At 33.9% G+C, this 27,082-nt stretch overlaps 1 protein-coding gene across 2 annotated transcripts; it reads right to left on the reverse strand.

Annotated features, from left to right (window-relative positions):
- Nucleotides 1-1,947: 1,947 nt before the first annotated feature.
- Nucleotides 1,948-26,350, reverse strand: LOC149070617 (protein LSM14 homolog B-like). Of its 2 annotated transcripts, none has more exons than XM_089249088.1 (8): nt 26,139-26,350; nt 21,897-22,081; nt 18,298-18,439; nt 15,168-15,389; nt 13,688-13,840; nt 11,158-11,272; nt 8,488-8,669; nt 1,948-2,746 (listed from the first exon to the last, which is right to left on the reverse strand). In XM_089249088.1, exons 1-8 carry the CDS (start codon nt 26,254-26,256, stop codon nt 2,586-2,588), a joined length of 1,278 nt encoding a protein of 425 aa, XP_089105214.1. In that variant the 5' UTR covers nt 26,257-26,350; the 3' UTR covers nt 1,948-2,585. The 2 variants fall into 2 exon arrangements, with proteins under 2 accessions (XP_089105214.1, XP_089105213.1); XM_089249087.1 differs by having other exon boundaries at nt 2,160-2,746; nt 15,168-15,404; nt 26,139-26,335.
- Between the last annotated feature and the right edge of the window lie 732 nt (nt 26,351-27,082).

Raw genomic sequence — 27,082 nt, forward strand, 5'->3', positions numbered from 1 at the left:
TATGGAGGATTGATAATGGGAGGTCCATATTTCACTGATTGAAAGCTGTACCCCATGGGACTGGGTGGAAAAATTTATTTTTATGAAACTATAAAATGATAATTATCTTAAAGGGTGGACAACAATGTCCTGGACATATTTAAAAAATAACCAATCGATATGAAAAGGTATATGAAAATGTTCAAATTTCTCCCACAAAAGACTAAAATGGAAAACTTTATATTACTCAAGCAGTGCACAAATATGTTTATGGGAGTTTGAAATATGGTACGTTTACATATAAGACAATGTTTACTGAAATATGGACAGCACCGTTTAGATGTAACACGAGCTAAAAAAGGCACTCGTATTGATATATAGTTTATTCGATACAAATTTTCATTAACATTAATTCTGTGGTGGATGACAAAATGTCAAGTCATTTTCCTGAAAAAAAAAATCGCATTCTGGAGTCTCGTTCGTCAAAATTATTGAAGTTAATAAAATTTCGTCCATCTCTTTCGGTTTACAAGACACCAACAGAGGCAAATTACAATTAATCAAAAAGCCACAGTATCATTTTTTTTTTAATATTGTTTACAAATTTGTCATGCATATTTTAAAGTGATTTGTTGCATTTTTGCCATCTGAGCACACAATTACGCTTGTGTTGCATTTTAAATGTTATATCAACTTGTTTTACAGCACCACCTAGAAGTGAAATTTTAAATACTTATGGCCTAGGATTTTTTTTAGGAAACTTCACAGAATGTGAACCATACTTTTATATGAGAATTGGTTGATTTATCTACGCTGCATTGCCTAAGTCAACTATTACATATATCTGATCATTGAATAAAAGGGTCGACAACCTTTATTTTTTAATGGTGCAAAAGTTTCAAGCATGGTTGCAAATTTAAAAAAAAAATTACCCGAAGAAAAGGGTCCAAAATAATACTACTTTCATGTTAGCAAATATGCTGCTATAAATTCCAAACATTTTGTGCTACTCTCAGCCTGAAAGCAAAATACACTGATATAGGCAAAGTATGTCGCTGAAAAAAATTATATTAGTGAGGCATCCACTCTCAAATGTTTGTTACACAAAACCATATTTATTGGTAGAGACAAAAAAATAAATTCCGGGAAAAAGTCTTTATCAGCCAAGACCACTGTAGGAGTTTCAGAAGCAAAGGTTATGTACCCTATCTAACTATTACCATATTTTAAATGTGTATAAGGAACCTCAATCTACATCACAATCTAGTTCATTATCAAAGTCGTTTTCATTATATAACTTGCAAGAAAGAGTACTTTGCTTATATCTATACTACTATCCATGTATAATTATCAATTTTTGACAAGGTTCTTTATACACACATGAAAATATAATATATACAAGGTGTTCCAAGATTTATGCACATAGTTTGCTAACATTTTCTTAGATGAATAATTAATCTTATTTTCTGTTAAATAGCCAATGTGTGTTTTAATCAAATTTAAAAAGAAAACTTCAATAAAGGTAAAGAATTAATATCCGATATTGCTTTCATGATCTTAGTCTAGTTCATCACAGTACGCCATATTTTGAATATGACCCAAAATTTTGGTATTGGTCCGTTACTAATGCTCATATTTATAAATAGCTTGCATGGTAAAAATTAATGCGCTGTATCATGCCATCAGATTGTGGGGCCTATTTTTTTTCAATTCCATTGTCTATGCTAAAATCTACACTGACATTACTTCATTTCCCTGAACAGCGATGAATGGTAAAAAAATTAACAAAAAAAAGGCAGCCTATCTTAAAATGTGACAAATTGCAATAATCTACATACGATAGATGAACTCAAGGCTAACATGAAAGCAATATCCAGCATTAATTCTCGCAGACTTTACAAGCTTTTGAGTAATCGGGTAAAGAAAGATGGTGTTTTTCAGACATATGAGCACAAGTTTTTTTTTTTTCAACTTATGAATTTAAACATTAATTTTAATAAGTTTATGTACTATTTAGTAGAAAATAACACAATCATTTGAAAAAATATTCATAAACTATGATGTGCACAAATTTTGAAACTCCTTGTATTTTTCAAGAAAAAAATTGTAGAAAATATAGTAGTTTTCTGGATTCAAGGGTGTAATAAAAGCAAACCAAAATGTAATTTCCTTGAGAATAAATTCAAGTAATTGCACAAGATATCTGAAAAATCTTTAATATAGAAAATGTATATAGTTTCAAACCTTGAAATCTCAAAACTTATAACAAAAACAAAGCACTGTGCTTTTATAGAACAGAAGTCATTAGAAGATGCTGTTTTACTGAATCAGCATTCAAAAAAATATATATAAACAGACTTGCTCTTAAAATTATTCCAAACAAAAATTGTTGTATATCACGGGGAAAAATAAAATTATCCAAACCATTAAGTTACACTTACTGAGCTATTCAGTGCACACCAAACGATAATGGTATCACAGGTCACATTTTACGCAGCAGGTCATAAGATAACACTTACTAACCGATTCAGCATATCTTTACAAGCCTGCATAGACTAGTTACACAAAACAATATAAAACAAACATCAGTTATACAACTCAGTTTCTTACACTGCAGCTTCTTCCCACACTTTTGGCTGCTCTTCTTTCTCGACAACAATTTCAATAGTTGGTATCTCTTCTACTTTAGGACGTTCTTCAATGATCGAGACAATAGCTTCTTCATCTTTTGTTTCCACAGTAACCATGGTGTCTGCTCCAAAAGTTACTGCAAAGAAATATTTTTTTTACGCATGAACAATGTATTCATAACAAGGAGACTGCTGTCTATGCCAAAAATTGAAACTGTCCTCTTGCAACGGCTGTTAAGAAGACAGTTTTGATTTTCTGCATAGACAGATATTGTGTTTAAATATTTTTCAGCACTCGTATATTCTGTACTAACGCACAAATTTTTCTATGCATATTTCCCCGCAAACATCAGGACTCAAGTTCTTACCACATCGGGTAAGGACAGCCGTGACCCCCTACTCACTTTACTGTACATGCACCTGGTAAACATTACTCTGGGAAATTCCAGACGAATTACAGGCAGAAACACGAGTATGTGTGGCCTTCGATATACACCCTGCACACACACCTTACACCATATTTTACTGGAGAACCTTTAACTCTAGAGGTATATTTCCAGTTAGAAAAAAATCCAGTTACATGTAGACCTCAGATAAATTATATTCCAAGAGGTTGTACATTTATTAACATAAAAAATTAACTTTTTATACAAACACCCCTGTACTCAAACCCAATTACAAGTTGTTACCCTGCCTCTAGAGGCCAACAAAAAAAATTACAAGTTTCTAGGTGCATCCCTGAAATATTTGAATTTAAAAATAAAGAAAAGTTGGGGAAAATAACTGAATCGAAAAGTTCCAATTTATGCAGTTCCCAATTTAATTAAAATATCTTGACAAATATTACACTAGAAAACAGAATTGTGTAGCCTCAGGAGAGACAGGGCAACAACTTTCTAATTGGAAGTTATGGGGCATATAAAAATTCATTTCAATAACTATACAACTCCTTGCAATATGAATGACTTATCCGAGATCCCACATTCTTTGGATATATATCTAAAATCAACAGTTAACCAGTAATTTACAGTGCAAGGTGCTAGCTGTGCACCTTGTATATGCAGTGCAGTCTTAATGCATGGCCCGGGGGCCTCAAGAGAACATGGGCCTCACAAAAGCGAGAAGCAGTTAAAATGTGAGAATTTGCCAGGTGGGATCTCAGAAATAGAGAAAAAACAATCTAAAAACAATGTATTTGACATAAAACCTATGGACAAATTTAAATGCAGCTGGACAAGATGAAAAAAAGAGTACCGTGTCTGCCAGATCAAATAGGCAGATAGAGAAATTTGTGAAAACACCAAGAAAATTTTGTTCCTTGTCACCCTCAGTAAATGAGAAATACATGTTTGCATGGGTCTCAGACCCAACCTGTGCACTGGAGGATTAGAATACTTAAATTTCTAAATACTGCATAATCGGGTGAAATGAGCCCTGGCAGTCAAAAGATCACTTTGGTTACCATTCACATTCGGTAAGAGTTTGAGTGAACTGACTGTTACACACTCAAACCTGACTAGATAAGAGACAGCTACTCAAAGTGTTTTTTGGGAAGGGAAGGTGTGACTATATGGAATTATTATATGCTTCATAATGATACAGTACCGGGTGTTTACCTTCAAATTGTGAAGTTTGGTTTTTATGTCAATTTCAAAAAAATGGAGTGAATTGAGTCTTATCAAGCATATTTATGGGCAAAGATAAATAGAGTTAAATTAAAATTATGTAAAACAACTTTCAAGAAAGTACCCACAAAAGTGAGAAACAATTGTAGAACTCAAAGGCAGATCAATCACTGTTTACACATTTTGCAGGTTATGTCAAGAAGTCGACCCTGACACGAATCTGAAGTTACTGGGTACTTTTGAATTCTTTACTCTTGCATGTTCAATGCTTGCCTTGGATGGTACACAGTAATTGTGTGTGCAAATAGATCTCAATTGATTAAACTACAAGAGGATCAAGCCACTATACGTCTCGTGCCATTTCACCAGCAGCAATGTATTGTTGATACCTTATAACCACCAGCAAATCAGGTACCTGTCATCTTAAGTTTTCCAGTGGTAGATACACCTAGAGATCTAAAATTCTTGAGAGTAATTTTTTAGATTGAAGATTGAATCTCCTTAATGAGAATATTCTCTGGTAGGAATACTATTATAAATAACTTGGGAGAATATTCTTATAAGTTCTTGATGAGAATATTCTTATGTTATTTATAATATAGTTACACATAATATCCATGAGAATATTCTATGGAAGAACTATAAGTATTTTCATAAATTACTGGGGAATATTCTTATAGAAAATAAGAATTATTCTGAAGTTGATAATAGTCCTTTCAGAGAATATTCTGAAATATCCTCCTCGATGAGAATATTCTTCAGTTACCAAAATCTTTTCAGAGAGTAATAAAGAATATATGTAATAATCATTATTCTCGATAGGAATATTCTCTAATAATTTATAACAGTAGTCCTTTGAGAGAATATTCTCAGTCCCCAACTCTATCAAGATGGAATATTGAAGTTTGTAGACACCACAATATTAAAGTTTGAAACAGGGTTTAAGCTGGATAAAAAAAAATTCCTTTCGCAAATAAGCGAAAATGGGGGGGGGGGGGGGAAGCTTTAGCAAAATGCTTCAATGCTAATGTAATGATTGATAGTTGGATGTCTACTCGTTGCATACCTCCTGTATGTATTTTTGCAAAAGTAGTTATTACTTTTTTCGCCTTCTACGATTTTATTTCACATTTTGCAAAAAATACGACCTTAGCTTAAACCCTGGTTTGAAAGCAAGAAAATTAAACCAACATGGCTGAATTACACAACTTTTAAAGAAATGCGAGTGATACAGAATTTAAGTGTATGTGCATTGAAGAAAACAAGTTCTTTATCTTCGAATGAAAGTGATTATATTAGAATAGCTTCCTTTATCAATCAACTTTGGTTTAATTCTTTTGTTTTTAAACTTATTTCTGAAAACTTATCTAATTTTAAAATAATTTTTTTAAGGTATTATATAATCTAAATGTTTCTAAAAATCTTTATAACCAAACTGTTAAAAACCTCATCATGATCTGAGAATATTCTCGAACTCAAGTTGTTATTGGGGGCGATTATACCAAACATTGTTTTGTTGTAAATGTTTCAGGCAATGAAAACTGGTTTATATTTCACAATATAAACAAAATTATTAAAAAATTCAAATTATTTAAAAGAAAAATGAATATTCTCGATTCTCCAATTTTTACATCCAGGAGAATATTCTTGTTCTCAGAGAATATTCTCACATCTCTAGATACACCTAATAAACTCACTGACAGTTCTTAATAGCATAGCAGAAGTGCAAGCCATGAAAAAAATCACTCAGTCTGTTTCAGGTTAACTTTACAGTGAAGGGGAAGCTACAAGGGAACTACATCACATGTTGTATGTATGCTACCATGTGTTCCAGAGAAAACGTTCTTTAGGTTATTAGGTGCTTGTGTTAAAAGAAAGTGTGCTACACCATGTGCAAATGTCTTTCCCATAATCTCAAATGCACTGAACTATGTCACTTCCACACACACAAAGATATACGTTACAACCATGATGACCTAACTAATAATGAAGACTCAACCGAATACTTCGATGCTGATCATAATTTGCTTCAAACTTTATCATGAACGCTAGAACCTCAGAGTGGGTCAATTTGACCCAAATCAAACTTATTTCTCATTTATCTCAGAAACTTAAGCGGAGAGATAAAAAAAAGTTAGTTTTTTTATGATATCATATGAATATTAATTCATGAAAATTTTATTCTTTTCATATTTAGTGTTTCAGAGCTATAAGCACTTATACCTAGAACCGCAGTTTGGGTCAAAATGATCCAACGTACTATTCTATAGGAAAAAGTGGGTGTACACTTTTCTTGGAAGTGGTTGCCCTTTCTCAAAAATATTTTAAATGAACATAGAAAAAAAAAAACCTCAAAGAGCGAAAATGTTTTACTATTTAACACGTTTCATCTCAGTCAATATCAGCAGTGGAAGCCCCAAAAACTTCCAGAAATTATTTTACACTACCATTCAACACAGTTTGCTGTAGTTGCAGCTAATCAAATGGCCAGAAAATATTCAGCGAAGGGATAAGTAAACATCATGGGGGTGGCCTATCCACGTTTTCTACAACATCCTGTATAGATCTCGCTATAAAAAAAATTCTGTATTTTGTATAGAGTAGTACAAAAGGCCAGAACTATTTTTTAAAAGCAGTTTCTCTAAAATCTTATTGAAGAGCTATGTTCATCATACGTGTTGTCCTTGTGCAAGAGGAAACATTCATGGGCTCTTGAACATGTAACTGTTAATTAAAAGAAATAAAAATAAAAGTTTGATGTCGGGTAACATCAAAATGTGGAAACAACTTAATTTTTGCATGGGCTGTGCAACTTCAACATGCGTTGAATGCACAAGAATAATAAAAAAATTTTAAAAAATGCTCCAAACTGCATCATAAATTCACTTAACAGTAAGAAATCAATATTTGACAATGATATTATAGACTTCTTAATTTGATATGCTTATTTTACATCTTTGTCATATTATAGGATTACAGAAAAGCTTTTGTAAACAGAGTTAATGATGTATACTAAATCTTATTTGTTCCTATTTTCACTATGAAACAGTTTCTTCACGGTTGGGGCCAATTTGATCCACTCTGCAATTCTAGGTATACCGAAAGTGCCACGGTTCTAGAGTTAAAATTTAAATAATGTTTTTAATATCAATACATAATAAAGGACCTATAACTATATGATACGTATGAATACTCTGGAAGGAGTTTCATAAATATCACACATGGTAGCCATCTTGAAATTTATGAAGTGATAAAAACCAAACCACACAATTTGAAGGCAAACACCCAGTACTATATCATTATGTAACATACAATAAAGAGATTCCACATGGTTGCACCTTCCCTTCCCAAAAAACATACGGAATAGGTAATTGTGTATTATGCTCCTATACTATAGTGAAAGAAATACTAAGTAAAGTAAAATGTGAAGGCAGTGTCTCAGATCTGTTACGCCAGATGGGTTAACATTTAAATCTCCACAAATGAAAAAATACTTATATCAAAACCGTAAGTTTATAAATTTTCTAAACCAAGTGAAATGCTTTGCTTATAAAGTTATTCTAACGAGATGCTGATTGGGACATCCAAGACTAAAAAATAATTTCTAATACCCAAAGAATTAAAAAAAAAAATGTATTCTGTATATCATTTCTAAAAATTAAATTAAATGCAGGATGGTCTAGAACTTCGACAAACTTGTAGGGGGTGACCGTACACATCAAGACAAATAATTTTCATAATGAAACCTTGGGTAGAAACCCTATTATTTAGTCGAAAACTATGTTTGCAACGGGAGAAGCATCAAGCAAGGAGCAACATATCGAAGGAAATGTATTGGTCTTAATAGACTTGTGGCATGGTCTACATGCTCCTAAGACCTGAATCCATTTTGAATCGGTAGTCTGTGGCACACCAATTGATTTGGAAAGAACTTGCCAGGATTCTTGTTGCTGCCAGCAAGATTAACTTAACACCAGACCTCTGCAAAAATAAGAGTGGGTGCGCGACACATTCTCCTTCAGTCACTGTCAGTCATGCAACAGCACCCTTGATTACCATTTTGAACAGCTATTGTGTTGTTACGTTTTATTTTCTGATATCGCAACTGTTCTGTACAGATTGAATAAATCAATTTTGATCAAAAGCTCCACAGTAAAAGTTATTTGCCTTGACTTATACATATCACCCTAAAAGTTTGTCACGAAGTTCCAGGCCACCAAAATTTAATTTTAAATGAATTAAAATTAAATTACCAGTTTTAGGAGCTTCAGAACTCCTAATAGTGGTAGAAGCCGTTGCACTTGCTCTACCGCGACCCCTTCCTCTCCTATAGCCTCCTCTGCCACGTCTTCGGCGCAACCAAGAATCGCTAACTGGAACACCAAATGTTTCAACATTCAATTTTCTCTCAACACGCCAATCAAACCGTGGAATCCTGAACAAGATTAATTTTATTTCAGTATTTTTTTTCTGTTGCAATACAGGAAACAATTTATAAAGCACCACAAAACAAGTCATTAAAACATCACAATTCAATATAGTCACCATGAGAAAATAAAAATTCAGTAGCTCAGATTCAGTAGCAGATTTTTCCTAGCCTTAACAGAAAGAAAAATCTAAACTTAAAGTTAAATGGCTTCATATCATTAATTTTTTTATAGTATTGCAAAACTAAAATTATATAAATAAAACTTTCATATATTACATAGCTACAAACTTTGTAGGATGAGAATTATGGGGGGTTTCGCACAGATCCAAATACCATACAGAAATAAATTATGAAAAGTTTTTTGGGAAAAACGTAAGGATTTTTCCCCCCCCCCTTTCTAAAAACTTTAAAAATGGAACAAGCCATAGCCAAGTTGCCAACCAATAGGTTAAAATCACCAGTCATTACTGTTCTCAAATCGGGTCAATAAAAAAAATTAAAAAAAACAGGTCTAGGTCCAAAACTGGATATACCAACTTAACAGGGCATATAGTTAAAGCAGATAAGAGTCATCTCATTAATTTTGGATGGCAAAAGGCTGAATTGGCACTGGCTGTTTGGCGAATTTAGTCTTTCTCCCAAAAAGTAATATTTGTTATTTGACACAATTTACATTACGCTTGTGACGTCATTTCAGAGATTAAAATAAACACAAGTCTTTTTTCCAGGTAAATTGTTAGGGTAATAATTTTCAAAAAGTAAAGGATTTTTTAACAATTATGATCGAAATTCATGGGCCTCCATTTTTTAGGAGACTTGGCAGCTACGATATTAAATTAATAAATTAAAAAGACCAAAAGTTTTAGTTTATGAAGAGCAATGTGAAAAATATAAAGGTCAACACTGCCAAGTCTTTTCTGCAATTTATTGCCACCTTCACATAGTCTTTGTGACAAGAAATTTAGAGTTAAAAGGGAAGAAAATTAAATTTGTCATATTTTCATAATTATTCTCTATGGAAGCTTCAATAACACGTTCGAAATTTACTTTGTTTTTAGCTTTAAGAAAATAAGTTGCAATTTCAGATTTGATAAATATTTTACTCTGTATATTGGTTTTAATTTTCATCTCAGCAGGTCTGTCGAGATCCTATTTGTCCTCCCATTTATTTTTTGCCAGGCCATACATAATTTCAAATTTATTTCTGTAAGCTCTTGAATAATTTCTTCCACTTGGGTTTTACTGGTCCTCAATTATACAGTTTGACTCTTAAAAAGCATGGATATTGAAAATGTCTCCCCATATTTCCTGAATATCGTACAGATTATATTTATTTTAATTGCTTACAAACGAACATAGATTTCAGCAAAATACACCAATAATTTTTCAACCGGTTCCACAAACACTAATTTCTTTGTAATCTTATCTTGATCTACTTATCTATAAATTCACCTCTACAGTGTGTAGGTACAATTAATGCCTGAAAGATATTCTAATAGGACGTTTTGAGTACTATAAAATCCTCTTGTTCTCTTCAGTTAAATGCTATTTTGCTTGCAGAAAAACCTTTTTAAATTATAGAAAAGACATTAAATCCCCTTAAATCTAATCTCCAAAACACTTTGTACACATTTGTCGATCTTTAGCTAGATTCAGACATTGGTTATGGTGATGTATACAAAAGTTAATTTTTGTTAGTTTCAAGCCCAAAAACAATGTTCGTTTCTAGAAAAATTAACTGTATAGCTTTGTTTTCAAAAGCTAAAGTGAATATATACATATAATTTGAGATTCTGAAACTTCTCGAAGGAAATGGCAGGCAGTTTTTTTTTTGTTAATTTATAGATGATAGAAAGGAATTGTTCAATTACTTATAAGTACATTCAGAAAAATCTACCAACGAAAAAAGCAAACAAAGCAAATTACGAAAATTCCCTATGCATTAAACCTGGGTGTCAAAATCACTATGGGTGTCTTCTTCATAGGATAAACTCTCGCTTACCGAGGATCCTGCTTGGATTGAATACCAAACTTTAACTCTTAAGTTGCTCAGCGGAATGAAAAATAAGTCATGTTGCATTTAATTGCAACAAGTTTGAACTAATCAAGGTCAAAATTTCAATTTAATCTTCATTTCCAGAATACCAAGATTATTGAAAAATGTATATCGTGCATTAAATCATGTTTCATTTTGCTCAAACATATAATTTTCAAATCAGTACAGATATAATCAAGTTTGCATATAACAAATAGTTTTGCCATTTTTCAGACTTTGTTACAAGTGGGCCCAACTATATCTCCCAGTTCTTTATTTTTAGCAGTCTAAATTATTTCTAACTTATGATGATTCAAGAACCCACTAAAGATTTCTATTTTTGCTGGTCCGCAAATATTTTCAACTACTCTCATCAGTCCACTGTAGCAAAATTGTTGAATACAAATACACCACAATTCAATTTTTTAATTATCTAAAATTTAGATAATTATTTGTCACCCTTTTTCAACTCTGGAAGCTTCACAGCTGATATTATCAAAGAAGGATTTCTGTCTATTGTAACCTATGGCATCGTCTTCCGTTTCCCCTCCAAGTGTCTCTGTTCCAGAGTCATCTAAAATTAAAACAAAGTATTCATTTATTATATATTATTTGTGAATGGCAGGAGGCTAAGGATATCTTATCACAAAAAAGGAAAAAAATAAACAAGTAAAATAAAAAGAAATAAAAAAAAATATTCTAAACTATTAAAAGAGGTGTATGTAAATTTACATAAAAGAATACAATAAGTTAAAAACACGACATAACAGTAACCGGCTCAGAATGATAAAAGGTGAAAATTCTTTGCAAAACAAAAAGCATAGCATTAAAAATGTAAAGAGAGATTATGGTTTTTTAAAGCAAACCGATGGATTGTAGGCTTTGTTACAATCTCACCAGGTAACAAGTTCCACATGTGGACAGTGCAAATGAAAAACTATGGTATCTTGTTAAGCAGCTTAAAAAATTTTCATAATTCAGGAATTCAAATAGCCTGACAATCCATAGCTCACCAGGTTCAAAATTTGAATTTAACGTTCAATTTTATGTTTCTTAGAGCAGTGGTTTTGGACAATGCAGGGTGTCCTGCAAGTCTTAATTTGGCCTTCATCTCAACCCTTTGTGGTGTATACACACACACATAAAGGAAAATGGTTTCAATTTATGCATAAAAAATACTCGAAATATATTCAAAACTCTTCCTGTATCTGTTTTGAGTGAAAATAGAGTCACAAAATAAATTTAATTTTTTTTTAATGTTTCCTGTATCCTCCAACTTCAGTAAGAAAGTTTATTACCCCAGTCTCTTCTGGGCCCAAGAAAAAGAATTAGGTTTCTAAGCACAATAACATAAATAAGGGAAAAGAACATTATCCATTAGCTTATGCCGTTCTTTCCCAACTTTTTAGATTTTAAAATCCTATATCTCAATAAATATGCCACAAATATAAATACAAGGCCACAACAGGAAAATGCCCAATGAGGAGGCTGAGAAAAGATACCTATAACAAATACAGATTTTCTATTTCTAAAATACAGCAACCCAATTAAAAACATACATACACATGATAAATATTATACAATTGGTTGTCTTATTCTAAGTATAGATAGCTTCTCGATTTATCCCAACATGTTTATCATTTCTTTTTAAACGTGCTGATTATATTAGAATTTACTATGGCCGGGGAACAAACTATTCCATTTATTAACAACCCTATATTAGAGAAAAATTCCCTGCAACACCATAACCAAAAATTGTCCTTTACCAATCAATACTGGTGTCCCCTTGTCAAAGCAGTCGACCGACTGTATAATAATTCATGGCCAATTCTATCCATCTTGTTGAAAATTTTAAACACTTTGATCATATCTCTGACACCTGCGTTGTTTCAATGTAAACGTCTTTCCAAAAAAAATAAAGTCTCTCTTCATAACTCGTCCCTTGCGTCAACAAGGGGACACGTAGCTCTTCTCTGCACCCCACCCTTCAACCAAGTCTATGTCCCTCTGTAGGTATGGTCTCCAAAACCTTACTTACAGCATTTTCCTGCCTTGGAAAAACTGAAGGATGACTTTGGAAGAAAGCAAAGACACCTTTTTGAACTTAATTTTTTTTTTTTGGTTGCACTCAGAAGAGACAAGGTAGCAATTTTCTTATTGGAAGTTAGAGGATGGGGAATGTATAAAAAGTTTTATTTTGCGACACTATTCACAACAGATGCAAAACTGATTTCTCAAAATTTTGAGTTTCTTAAAATTAGAACCATACCTCTATGATGAACGGTTGAGATAAAGGCAGAATTAGGTCTTATAGGGCACAATGTATATAATGGTACATTTACTCAGAAAGTACTTTGAAAAATATAATTGATCGCAGAAGTAAAGTTTTATTAAATACAGAGCCTCACAAATCTGAGGAACCCGATCGCCATGGCAACTATGGAATTAATATTGGCACCTAAAATTTTCTTTATGTAATTGCTAAATTGAAGTCTGGAAGATAACTTTCATGAAGTTAGAAGATTAACAAGCGAAGGGGATATTAATTCCCCTTTAAAAAAAATCATTCAGAACCATTTTTCTTTAGAAAAAATATTAGGTTTGGATTCCAAGAAATTTGGTGGTAAATTCAAAAAATATGTGTGCCAAGTTCTGATCAAATGAAATTTATTTAAAATACATTAGGTAATACATATATGACTAGGCTTTCAACAAATTCCGAGAAATCTAGGCACAAGAAATTTTTTAGAAGCTAAACATTTTTCAGAGAAAAAATAATTTAAAAATATTTTAAACTTTCCAGGACATGGCAACCCCTCCCCTTCCAATATAAATATACAGATACAAATTCCAAAAATTATGTTGTACCAACTAATTTAATAACCACATAGAAAAATTTAGGCGCCAATTTTAATTTTTTGTGTCATGATGACTTGAGATTTATTAAACGTTAATATATAGCTAAAAATAAAAACTAAATACAACTTGCCCAGCTTTGCTTTAGCAAGCTTGGTTTCGAGTTCCTGAAATTCAGCATTAGCTTGCTCGAAATCATACTCGCTATCAAACCTCAATGGCTCCAGAATCCTAACAGACATGTTGGCTCCCCTTCCTCTACCACCTCTCATGCGTCTAGACATGCCTAAACAAGAGATTTACCAAATCATCTCGTACCAATAGCACCATGCAATAGAATCACATAAATAAGCATTCTAACGACAATAAAAATTATTAAAAAATAAAAAGGGGGGAGGGAAAAAATAGTAATACCCTATAAAAGCTAGACATTTTTGGTCAGTTAAAATTTCGAGAATCACTCGTGCATCAAAAATGGTATTGATTGTGACAAGGCATGAAGAAGGGTTGGCCATGTTTACACTAACCACAATTAGAATATAACCTATTCATAATAGATCTTATGGGACAAAACTTGAAAATTAAATTATAAAAGTAATTTTTTCAATTATTTAATTTTTATTTTATTAGCAATGGCTTCCTCTAAAATTGCAATATAAAATGAGTGAAAGAATCTCAGAAAAGTATTAACGGGTATGTAAAAAGTATAATGTATTAAAGGGTTACCCTGCACATTAACTTTTTAATATGTAGTTTTACATAAGTGTAAAAAACTTTAAACATTCATTACTGCAGTCAGTTTGAAAATAAAATTTTAAAATTGCCTTTGCACATAAGGCAATGAAGGTCATATTCTTTATATATTATCTCTAATTTGCAGGCAGATGTCTTACCTAATGACAACTTTGTTGCTGAATATGTAGAGCTGTGATTGTTAAAATGTTGCGATTTTTGAGGCTTTGCATGTCTTTCAATAAGATCCTGTATACAGAGCCGCCCTTAGTGGGTGTGCGGCAGGTGTAATCACACCAGGCCTTGCATTTTGGATTACCCTGCACGTACAGTAATAATTTCTTTCATAAATTCTGAATTTTCATCTACAAAAGAACTAATTTTGAAATTATTGTTCAGAAAGTCTGAATTTTTATTGGTGTGCTGTAAATATCAGTTATTTATTTTTTTTTTTTTTATTCGACTCATCGATGCCTGATCACTAACGAAAATTCAGAAATCTTTTATTACATTCTAATTTTTATTTGTTTCGCAATTATTTCTTTGAATTTAAAAATTGTGTGTTTGAAATTTTCATTGGTTTTTTTCCCCATCAATTTACATTTAATTAAGTCTTCATACGAATATATTTCAGTATCCTTAGATATTTTACAGTAACATGTGAAAAATTTTAAGTGCCTTTCTTTCTACCCACAAAATATATAAAAATACAGGACCCCCAAAACTATACCAGACCCCCCCCCCATTGATTTTTTCTTCTAGCTTTCAAAATATGTATCAATCACTGTGGGAAAAAAAAATTGAAAAAAATTGGTATTTCATTTGAAAATATAATTTAAATCCCCTATGCTTATTCAAGATATATATATCATAAAACTAACCCCTTCCTCTCTGAATTTGCCTGGCTGTTGCAACCCTCCTAGACAACTGCAGGTCAGACGATGTTTGACGCACATCTCTTGAACTATTACTCCTAGACGTTTCAGGTAAACTTGATTGAGATCCTTTATCATGAATAGTTTCAGCTGGTACCTGTACACCAGCATCTATTGTTGGGCTCTTCCTGAGAGAAGACTGTGACGATGTGCCAGAAGAACGAGCACCTTTATTGAACAAGACTAAATTATATGTAACAACTTTAAAAAAGATCAATTGCACAAGACTTTCATTAACTAATCAAAAATTTTAGTCAAGATTTATATATATACAGGCAAACACAAATTTTAATAATTGTTCTTGAGTAAACTAGCTATAATACCCAGCACTGCCCACTTTTCTTAATGAGACTTTTTGGATCACATTATATTTCCTTTTTTTTTTTAAAGCACATACAGACCGTGCCCAAGTTAACCAATATGTTAACTTCCTGCGCAACTCACAAAAAGAAACAAATATACATTTAAAGAAATGTATAAATGAATTTTTTCTTTTTCAAGGACCACTAGGTATTGAAGTTCAGGGGGAAATCTGAAGTTATCCATCTGTCTGTTTCTGCTTCAAACAATGCTTAATTAAAGCTGTGGAATTTCTTTGATGTACTTTACAGGCCCATAATTTATTTTAAAACCTAAACTATTAATTTATGCAGTTCAATATTAAAAGACAATATGGAGACATCAATTTTCATGCTTGAGAAGATATAAATAAAAAGTAGAAATCAATGTTATTGCATGAATATCCAACTCCAAAATAGGTCTGGCTAATTACTTCATAATTATTTTCTGGACTACGCTGAGATATGCGAACTTGTATTTCAAAATCAAGAATTCAATACAATTTTTAAAATTATTGATGTGGCGGAAAACCCACGAAATAAAATTGCCGATCTTACTGTAGAAAGTTAACACCGATTTCTATAGGGATCATCCTTTGCCTGACCCTCAAAGTGATGCTCATGATTAGAGCCAGGATTATATACACTAAAAAAGTAGCAAATATACACTTATAAATGAAAAATGGGCACTTAAAATGCCAAAATATACATTGAACACCCCAGAATATACACTAGAAATATTGAAAAAGTCAAAAGTTCTAAAATATGTACAAAAAATGAGAAAATATGCATTAAAAATCTCCATGCAGAAAAAAAGCAGATGTGTTTTTAAAAAAGCATCTTTTCTATTTCTTAGTGCAGATGTACTTTACAAAAAAAATATTCCCTCTCGTGTGTGTGTGATTTTACACGCACACATACATACATAAAAATCACATATGCAAATAACTTCTACATATTTTTTAATTTTCAGTTTGATGTAGTTGCTCAATAACGAAAATACCGGTAAGAAAAAAAATTTCCACACTATTTCTAAAAAAATATTTTAACACCGACATATCTCTAGAAAAGACTTAAAATAAAACTATTCTTAAAATACTTTATAAATATGTATTAATTCATTAAATTTCACCTGCAGGGAAAAACATGTTATGAAAATATTAAGAATATTTGAAAGATTTTAAAAAATTGAGTGAGATTAAATAAACCTTCAAAAATATGTAATTATACTTAAAATTGATTTTATGCATTTATATGCATTAATTTTAAAAAAGGCCAAAATATACAAATGCATATGCACATATCCATACAGTGCGGGCTCTACTCATGATGATTCCGACATCTATTCAAATTCTCATTACTGGGAGGATTGAAAAAGTTACGAACCATTATAAAAAAGCATATACACATCTGAAACGCATTGCTAGGAAACCACAGTAACCAAAGTAAACATTCTGAAAGTGATTGAGGCCCAGCAACTATAGTTGCCCGATAGTTTTTGCCCATTTCTGGCTCTTGCCCAGCTCTGACGAACTTTTAAAGTAGCCTATCATTTAAGTCTGGTCCTGTTTGACATATGTAAAATTTGGTGACGATAGATCTAAAATCGTAGATTTGTATAGAGAACATACATACAGAAAATCAATTTTTTATACACATAGAATTAATGTTGAAATTACACGTTTAATTAGATCCCCCAATGTTTTAAATAATTTTAAGTTTGATTCAGAAAAGTCAGTATAGAAATCTGAATTTTTTTACCATGGCTGTGAGAAGCAATGCTTCGTTATCAGTCCCACACACTGGCTTGTCTTTTCGTGAGCAGTCGAGATTTTACTGGACTTCATTAGCAGTGACAGATGCAACTACTCAGGAGTTTACAAGGGGAGAGATTTGCATACACTCATTAATGGAATGTGTTCAAAAGCTGGTATCCTAGTTGTCTGGTAAAATGTGTTGGAGATTGTCTAATATTATGCTTGCTTTGTTTTAGAATATTAAATGTAGCTTAGCAATATTTTTCACCACGTCCAAACGAGTTTCACATTTCCAGTTTAACTGCAGGAAAAAACCAGTGGTAGACTCGCATGGATGCAGGTATCGTTGAATTGCAGCAATGAAGGAACAATAAATGATGGCATTCAATATATTTTCAAACGGTCATTGAGAGTTTGATTTTTTAGCGAAAAAAAATTATATTGATTAATTAGATAATTCAAATAATTTGAACTTTTTTGCTCTGTTCCCTTGAGCTTCGAATTAACCAAGTTAGACAGATTCAGATATTTTTTCTTTGAAACATGGCAAAAAACAATGTTTGGTTTCGCAAAACATGTTTAAAATAAGTCAAGTGTTAAAACAAAAGCAATTCAACCACGATCCATAATTCATTACAATGCATAAAACTTCTAAAACCCTGTTTGTAATTTGATATTGACTTAAAATATATTCATTGAATACAATTAGCCATTTATTAATACTGACAAAATTAGAAGTAACATGGATATTAGAACATAAACTAAATGATTCAATTATTTTTATCAAATTTTATACAGACCAGGTAAAATTAAATTTTCAAAATCTACTTGTGACAAGTAATTTTAGAAAAATTAAAAGGCTGCTGTTTAATATTTTGAAAATGTTTTATTCCTGAAAGAGAAAAAAAAAAAATCAGAAACATTCAATCTAACATAATGCATTTCATTTGTGGAGAAGTCTTCAAAAAGAATAGAGATTACCATGACCTCCGGAGAAAAGAGAAGGCACATGTGAAAATGCCACTTGACTGGGATAGTGTGAGAATGCAGGCAGGCCACACATGTGACCGAATGGAGGCTGTGAATATGAAATCGGACATGACTGCAATGGCGATGAAGAATGCTATGGAAACAAACATAAAATTAGAATTTATTCGGAGCCACTGAATTTAAAAAAAAAAAAAAAAAAGTCATGAAATTACACTGGGTATGGAAACTTCAGCAATGAAAAGATTTGGAAAACCCACTGGACAACAGTCATCTGAATGAATTTGATTAAACTCCTTTAACCCTAGGTTGTGGGAATAGTCAGAAAAATGCTTCTCAAAATGGCAGTGAAAAATTTTTTCCAGTTGTCTTTTGTAGAACATTGAGTGACATCTAACTCATGTAACAGTCATACATATTCAATTAAACCTACCTAAACAATGCTACATACTACTCTGATGCAAAAATACCATGTCAGTAATATGTAACAACCTTAAAACAGACACAGTGAAAGATAAACCTGTCATCGACACAATCAAAAAAATGGTTCTTTTATTAAAAATCCGAGTTCAAACCCACAATCACATAAAATAATGACTGGTGACAGGCAGTCACTCTACTTACCCCTCAACAATTGTACACTTACTCTAAATAATGCAAGCAAATTTGTTATGATAACACACATAGTGAGGTGAAATTTTAATGAATTACTTAATATTAACGTAACGAGAGCTCTGATCAACCATCATAAACAAGAGCGTTCGTCATGGCGGATGATTCGTGTGGTACAACGATTACGATTTCTGATGACAAAATCCAGTGCGGTAAATGTAGGAACACTTTCCATTACAGTTATGAAAATCTGCTTCGAAAACCCCGAAGAGATCACCTCACAAATTGGATCCGTCTTAAATGTAAAGAGGCGGGCGCGCGCACGCACGACACATGCACGCACATATATACATATACATACATATAAAAATAATCTACCTATACCTTGGTAGACTCTTTGAATATTCTTTCAAACCAAGCACAACTCCAGTCTATTGCTGGAAAATTCTAGACCCTTGTGGCATGGCCATAACTAAGATTTTTGCCGCCAGGAACAAACATTTTACCTCGCAACTGTAAAGTTCTATAATTTTTTTATCTGTTCTTTGTTCCCACCCTAAATTTATGTTCCCCCCCCCCCCCAGTTCTGGCCCTGGGTTGTGGAATAGGCCGAACTTGCCCCTTTGTTATTTTTTATATATTCATATAATTGAATTTGTATTCATTTATAATAGAAATGTTATGAAAAATATTTAATTTCACTTGATTTGATCATGCACAATTGTGTTATACTTACTGTTTCATTCCCCATACTGTGAGAAGTATGAATCTTAATGAAATCGCTGTTTCAATAATTGTTGCCAGAACAACTTTTATATTTCAAGTTATCAACTTTTGTGAACAATTATGTAAATCTTATCTGAAGATTTTTTATATTGGCTTTTGTTTAATTACTTTTTCTGAAGGCTGTCAGTCTCTGGAGCAAAGTTAATGTTTAAGTTAAAGTTAAGTTTAATGTTTTTTATGGGTATAAATATATATCCCACCAGTGACTGTACTAGCTTGTTCCAGTCTTCCTAAACAATACAATTCGCCCACAGTTCATTGGGAGTTGATTATTTGCCTTATCTGTGCAACCATCCATGACACCATGTGAATAATCTTTGTTGAACCGCACTTTGATCCCATTATAATGAACAGTTATAGTGAAAATCTTGTAACGAAAACATTAATCCTTGAAATCAATTTACATAGCAACAATGTATTGCGCAATTCCAGTATAACAATGAAAAATCTGTTACAACGAACTCTAAAACAAGTGTCCGAAAAACAAGAGAGTCAATCTCCATCTACTCTTCAAAGTTTTTGAAAAAAAATTAGACTAAATTGAAATTCAAACGGTAGTTACAGGATGTCCTAGGAAACTGATCTAACTTTCAAATGATCAACAATACAAGGGAGCGTCAAAATGCACGCTTGCCTCAGGTGACTAAACATCTAGTTGCAGCCCTGAATGGCTTACATGCTCGGGGGTTTAACTAGTTCACTGATGTCACTAGTGTGCATGCTACCGATCTGCACCTGCAATGGTGATTAGAGGTCATTCAAGCATTACGTCAGCATTGATGGGGAGGAGGTTTCGATTTGCTGACAAGGGAGGTTTGGATGATGCTTACACCATCAAATCACCCTTTATAAACATGAAATATTCTTAATGGAATCCTGAACCGTGTTAGTTCAGGTGCCCCCACAAACCAATCCCCCTATTGATAAGTCTCCTAGAGAACCACTTTAGTTCATGCATCCTTCAAGTGATTTAGAAATGTGTTTGACCGTATAAGTACTCTCGAACTGTGCCACGCATCATTCAAGTGATCGTAATTATGCTGCGGATCACTTAAGTAATCTGGAAATGTGCCGGGGGTAACTTGAGTGATCTGTGAATGTTCCACAGGCCTACTTGTGTGATCTGAAAATATGCCGCGGGCCACCTAAATGCTCTAGAATTGTGGCATGGGTCACCTAAGCGATCTGTAAATACCCCGCTTAGTTCATTTCTACAAAATTAGGTTTGAAGGACAGACCACATCAGATAACCCCCGGGTCACATTTGGTCCACTGGCCAAGAATTTATTATATGGCTTAGAGGGTGGATCACAATTTCTTTTTAAGAAATTCATTGAGTTATTGGCCTTTGAATAGCATTGAAATTAACAAACTGATTATAATAACATAAAAAGATTTTCTTCGGCTATTTTGATTTAAAAAATTTTTGCATAAAAAATGTTTTTAATCATTTGGGGGCAAAAGCCCCCTATGTCCCCCATCCCACGTACAGTCTCTGGTCCCACCAATATGTGATAGGAGGTAGGGGACAGCGATGACGAAACTTTGATAAGGGGGGGGGCGAGGAGAGTCAAAAATAGCTGGAAAATTATTGACGCAATACTTGAACGGCCCCTTATGGGATACCCAGAGTACTCTGATCTTGCAACATCTGTACTTGATGTGGTATGGTTGTAAAAATAATTTTATTTCTTCATTAAGAAATTTTAATAGTACGTTCCCCTTAGTTAAATTTTAATTAATAAAAGAATTGTTATTCGTGAAAACTTATGTCTCTTACACCAATTCTCTGGAAGGAATCCTGGTATATATAACAGCTGATGCAACATTGCCATGGGCAATTACCATGCAATGAGTTATGCTGGAAATGTCCATGTGTACTTGATAGTTTGAGGTGCGTATTTATTGTTGTGTAAATTTTTAATGCTGCTATCTATTTTTGAGCTAGAACCTAGATTCAACAATTAAATAATTATACCGTTGTATGCCTGTTGCTCTGTGCTGAGACTATAACCTGAAAATAGACTTGCATTCAGGCCTCAAAGCTAGGATCCACAGAAAACCAACTTCAGGCGACGACCCACTATTCCCTTCTCCCAGGTCAAATTTGAGTCACTATGGCCACATGATAGCATTACCACAAAAATGGTATAACGTACTGTAATATAGTTGGTGGAATGCTATTATATACTTACAAACACCTGGACAATGGCAGGATCATTGGGCAAACCAGCAGCTGTTAACACTGTCTGAGGCTTGGCAGCTTCAGAAACATGGAGATCTTTTATATCACTGGCTCTGAATATGATATATTCGTACAACTCGTCATTAGGTGAAACTGGCCTGTCTGTAGGTCTTCCTTCAGTTCCAAAAGACCTTACTGTTATAACAAATTATAGAAAATTGTTACGAAAACCAAATTTCAAGAAAAATGACACAAATCTATATTAATAAATATTTCAAAAATGCAAATCTGAATAGAACAAATATTTGCAAAGTCCAACCATTTATATAAAATGAGTTTATTTCAATGAAGAAAACCATATGTATACACTATTACTGGAATTACTGAAAACTGAATCGACTTTTGATAATTTGTTACACTTCTCAAACCATAACATAAAATTATGAACACATTTAATGTTTTCGACTATATGCACGCCATCTTTGAAATTTCATACGAGAAACCAATCGTGAATGCACATATACCTACATCATTTGTCTACATAATTTTTATGCAAGCTATGTTGAAGTTTAACATAAAAATCCAAGTCACACAATGACTTAATTGATGTGCTTGGTGTGTGTCATATCAATGAAATTTCCAAAAAGAAAAACCTTTCTTGTGAAAAAGAACCAGGTTCTTCAACAAGGGAATAAGAGACCCAAGAAAGTAAGATTGGCATCACCGGATTAGTCTTAGTTTTATACAATTCACTGCCATCTTTTTTACATCAGATGTATCAAGCAGTAGTTTTCATTTCAACATTGTTCCTGGTGTTATATTCTTCTGCTTTTCCGAGGCTTAGTTTGTCCTGGATTAAAATATATCGTAAGGTTATGGAAATCATACCTACAAAAGGGACAGACTTTATTGATGGGATGCAGAGAAGAGCTGTACATGTTCTTCTTGGCACACGAATAGGAAAAAAATTGATGGAGACCCATGATATGGTAATAAAAGATTACGGAACAAAAGCAACTAGTAAAAAATATGTTTATGACTGGTTCAAATACTCCCGCGACAGAAAAGAAACTGTTGATGCCATGTTCGATTGACTATCAGCAAGCAGAACACTAGAGATCATCGAACGAGTGTGAGACATTTAGATGATCAGCAGCTGACTTTAATTACGATAGACAAAGAATTGGGGATTAACGAGGTCTCCTGCAGAGACTTGTTTCCCTGGTTCAAGAAAGTGATTAAAAGGCCTACATCTTGTAGATGTGTACTGGACATCCAATCATTACAAGAGCAAAATCTCTGCTTTGAGAGATTACAAAGAAAGCTTTTGCTGAAAGTTTTCAGCAGCTTCAGAACCGTTATCAAAAGTATATTGTAGCTTTAAAGGCTAATAAAAAAGGTATTTTGCTCATATACCTTTTATTTCTTATATTTTCAGAGACCATTCAAATTATTTTAACGCACCCTCGTAAATTGATAGGTTAATATTCCCAGCCAGTTACAAAGGACACCCTGGAATATCAAATTGCTGAGGAACCACAAAATGGCCATTGAAATGACCCATTAGCTGTTGTCGAGCAAAATAGTATTTTCAGGATGGATGCATTGTTTTTCTTTCTAGCACTGTTCTTGGACTTTCATAATACTAGTATAATGGAGCATGCAGAGTTGTGGCTATAATAGTAAATGTCCTGCTTAAAGGATAATTAACTAATATCACATCAGAAAAAGATCAAAAGCATCTAAATATATGTGATGTGGAAAGGACAAACAAAACAATAAAAAGTTAAGCAGCAAAATTTTTTCTTCAGGAGAGAAATGAAAGATTGTTCAGAAAACCTAGAAATAAAGACAAAAGAAAAATTCCAAAAACCTATGACGAAGCTCAATATGATAAAAAAATAAAAAGACATGTCCTCATAAATGACAAGGCCTGATAACACCTCCTACTTAATCCTCTCAATACTAATGGGGATATAGGTCCTATACGTCCTAGTAAACGTTCAAGTCCTAAAAAGATTTAACTGGATGGTAAGACATGTTCGAGTCATTACCATTCAAACCTGATAAGCATGTTCCCACCAAGAGAAAGCTTAATGAAATTTATTCAAAAGAGAAATTAATATAAAGGACTTGGTAGTACTGGTTTAAAATATGAAACAGCCAATTTTTAAGTCCTGAAAGTTTGTGAGCAATGGGCACATGCTTCAATGGCCCCTGCCAGTAACAGATGTTGAACATGGGAACCTTTCATGACAAGTTGAAAGGAAGAATTTCTGGCTTTACACTATTGTGCACGCCAATTTCAGTCTACTATGGCATTATCTCAGCAGCGTCCTGCCTCCCACCCCCTCCTAACTGACTAGAAATATCTGCCAACCAGTTTACATACTTACTATCAAATACTGTAACTAGATCTTATCGCGAGACCCGAGACAGGACCTATGAATTACATTAAGACTGCACTGATCTGTGGACCGGATAAGGTTATCCACGCATGGGGCAGAAACTAGTGCAACTTACTTTTAGAGATTTTTTAAGAACACCTTTCTCGAGTTGGATTGAGTCCACTGACAGAGCAGACATAAATGGAAAAAAAGTTTTAACCAAATCACTTGGGGGACCCCCCCCCCCCAATCTTTATCACAAATATTCTCCAACTGTCAGTTTTAAAAAATAAAACCAGGGCCATATAATTACATGGCAACTAAGCTATCTGTACAAGCTAATTTAGATATAGAAAGCATAGCCCCACATCCTGTAACAAGGAGCTAGATTGGGATCTTTGATGGCAACTCCATAGTGAATTTACAGCATAAAAAACAAATGCTATTCGAACAGCTATAATATAATCCTAATCCACAGTTGGTATACTATAGCTGTTCCAAAAACGTTGACGATATATACTGTACAAAGCAGGAAGAAAAAAGCTATGATGTTTATGAAACCAGTCAAACAATGCAGTAATACAAAAACATGTAACTACCCTCTATATAGCAATGTCATTTAGAAGGAAAGAATTCTAGGAGGGAAGTCTTCTCAAAAAGAAAAGTCGCTAAGGGGAATCTCCCGATTATATTATAGCCGTTTCCTCCCTCCCGATCTTTAAAGTATTGTATATCCCCCTTCCCATGCAAAGCAATTTTCCTGAGCCCTCTGCCTGACAGTTAACATACTTACTCTTGAAAACTGGATCTTGTTATCAGTGCAGTCTAAACATATGGGCCCACCCAGGCAAAAAAAAATTTTGATAATGTAATAGGCTAAGTGGAGCCTCAGTGAAATCACTTGACCCAAGGGGTTCATGATGCTCTTAAGATGGCCCTGCTTGCTCTGGCCTCAAAGCCCCTCCCCCCACCTTCCCCGATCCACAAGGGTGGGGCTGACAGGCTTCTAGTCCTGGTTTTTGATTGCCCAGCAAGGCCAGTTCTGGACATTTTTCAAGTGTAAGCAAGTAAGCAAATGATACTTCGATGATAAAAATTACCATCCCCTTCAATTAGTGCCCTAAAAAATCTGCCAATTTCAGTTGGCACCTTCTGGGGCAAATGGTTTGAAGGATTAAAGATCCAGCCCTGTTGGTCAGCCCATCTTTGATAGGAAGATTACAAGAGCCCCGGTTGTTGATGAGCCCCAGGCATGTACATAAACAGGGCTGCAACTGGGGAACAGAATCAGGGGGCCCCGGGTGCTGCACCGGAATGAGAGCCGAATTCATCATTTAACTGCTTATTCGACATGCAAGGGCCACAAAAATTCCGATTTGCCCTGGGCGACAGACTATCTGGTTGCATATACCCACAAGGACTAACGATCACACTAACGAACCCGCCCCCCCCCCCCCAAGCCTTGAGGCCCGAAACGAATTTTATTAGTGTTTTTTTTTTTTTTTTTTAAACACTGTAAATTTGCAAAATAGAGGCTTGTGAAAAATTGGCAGAGGGCCCAGTGCCGTCTTAACGCATGGGCCCGGGAGCCTCAAAAGAGGAGCCTCGCAAAAATGAGATCCGGTTGAAATTTTCTATAATTCAATAGGTAGGGCCTCAGAAAACCCACTTGACCCGGAGGCCCGCGATGCTCTTAACATGGTCCTGGAGGTCCCAGCCTACGAGCCCCGCAGCAGGATGCCGGGGACCCCAGGAACCCGGTGATGCCCCCGAGTAAAACAATTCGTTACATAACAAGATACCGTTAAATAAATATCAACGAAGACTCGAAATTAACAGCATAATCGTTGTATTTTTTTATTTACCTTTCGCCAAGGCTACGGTGGAATCTTTGGTATCGATGGTGTACAGAATCCCCTCGTACCTGATTTCCGACTTGGACACCAAACTAATCTTGCAACCTAAATAGGGAACGGCACTCATAACGAAAATAGAAAAAGTCGCTCAATCACTCAAGAGTAACTAACTACCCGAAGAATCGAAAGACCCGCTCCGTGTTATTCTTATTTCCAGGAATCATGGGAACCACGTGTTGCCGTTCCCATAGTGACATGTAAATTACTTATCCGTCGTGGAAGACTTGACTCTCGTCATTTGTCCAATCAGAGTGAGCTTCTTAAATTTCGGTCACGTATGAGGTTTTTTTATTGGATAAAATTTCAACATAGAGGGGGGGGGGTTTTTTGTTAAATTTTTCTCTAGAGAAGAGAAAAATTTATTAAGTTATTCAATCGAAATTTCCGAAAGCAAAATCACAAAATTCAGTAAATTTCACTTTTTCCTCGAATTGTTTTTTTTAATTATTCAATGGAATATGTTGTCGTTTATCGCCATCTATAAATGGCGAATGGAACTATTAACATGAATGGTTTCGTTTTCATAATTTTTTTTTTAGTTTCATTTGGCCGAGTGGGAGAAAAAGGGTTCCTCATAGAAAATATCTCCTACGCTGTGGATCAAGCTCATAACGTTCCCACTTAAAACGCTTCCCTGCTTAGTGTGACTTTCTTCAACTCCATGGTCCCCAAAATGAGTAGGCAGGGCCGTCTAAAGAACATCATAAGCCCCCGAGGCAAGTGCGTTTTTTGAGGCCCTACCTGGTAAATTCTAGAAAATTTAAACCAGATCTAATTTTCGTGAGACCCTCTCTTCTGTTGAGGTGCCCGGGCCGTTCCCGGATGGGCCCCATGTGTTAAGACGGCACTGTGAGTAGAACTGGAGAGGCTCCAGCTCGTGGACTAGAGGCGAT

This window comes from Pholcus phalangioides, unplaced genomic scaffold (genome assembly GCF_987345545.1).
Source record: "Pholcus phalangioides strain wild (caught in Gottingen) unplaced genomic scaffold, Ppha-v1.0 ptg000021l_1, whole genome shotgun sequence".
NCBI classification, from domain to species: domain Eukaryota; kingdom Metazoa; phylum Arthropoda; class Arachnida; order Araneae; family Pholcidae; genus Pholcus; species Pholcus phalangioides.

Coding starts and splice junctions, on each gene's coding strand:
- LOC149070617 (XM_089249087.1), bottom strand. CDS start 26,256: ATGAGTGCCGTTCCCTATTTAGGTTGCAAGATTAGTTTGGTGTCCAAG. Junction 22,082..26,138: donor CACCGTAGCCTTGGCGAAAG/GTAAATAAAAAA, acceptor TTGTTATAACAG/TAAGGTCTTTTGGAACTGAA. Junction 15,405..18,297: donor TCTTTTCTCCGGAGGTCATG/GTAATCTCTATT, acceptor CATATAATTTAG/TCTTGTTCAATAAAGGTGCT.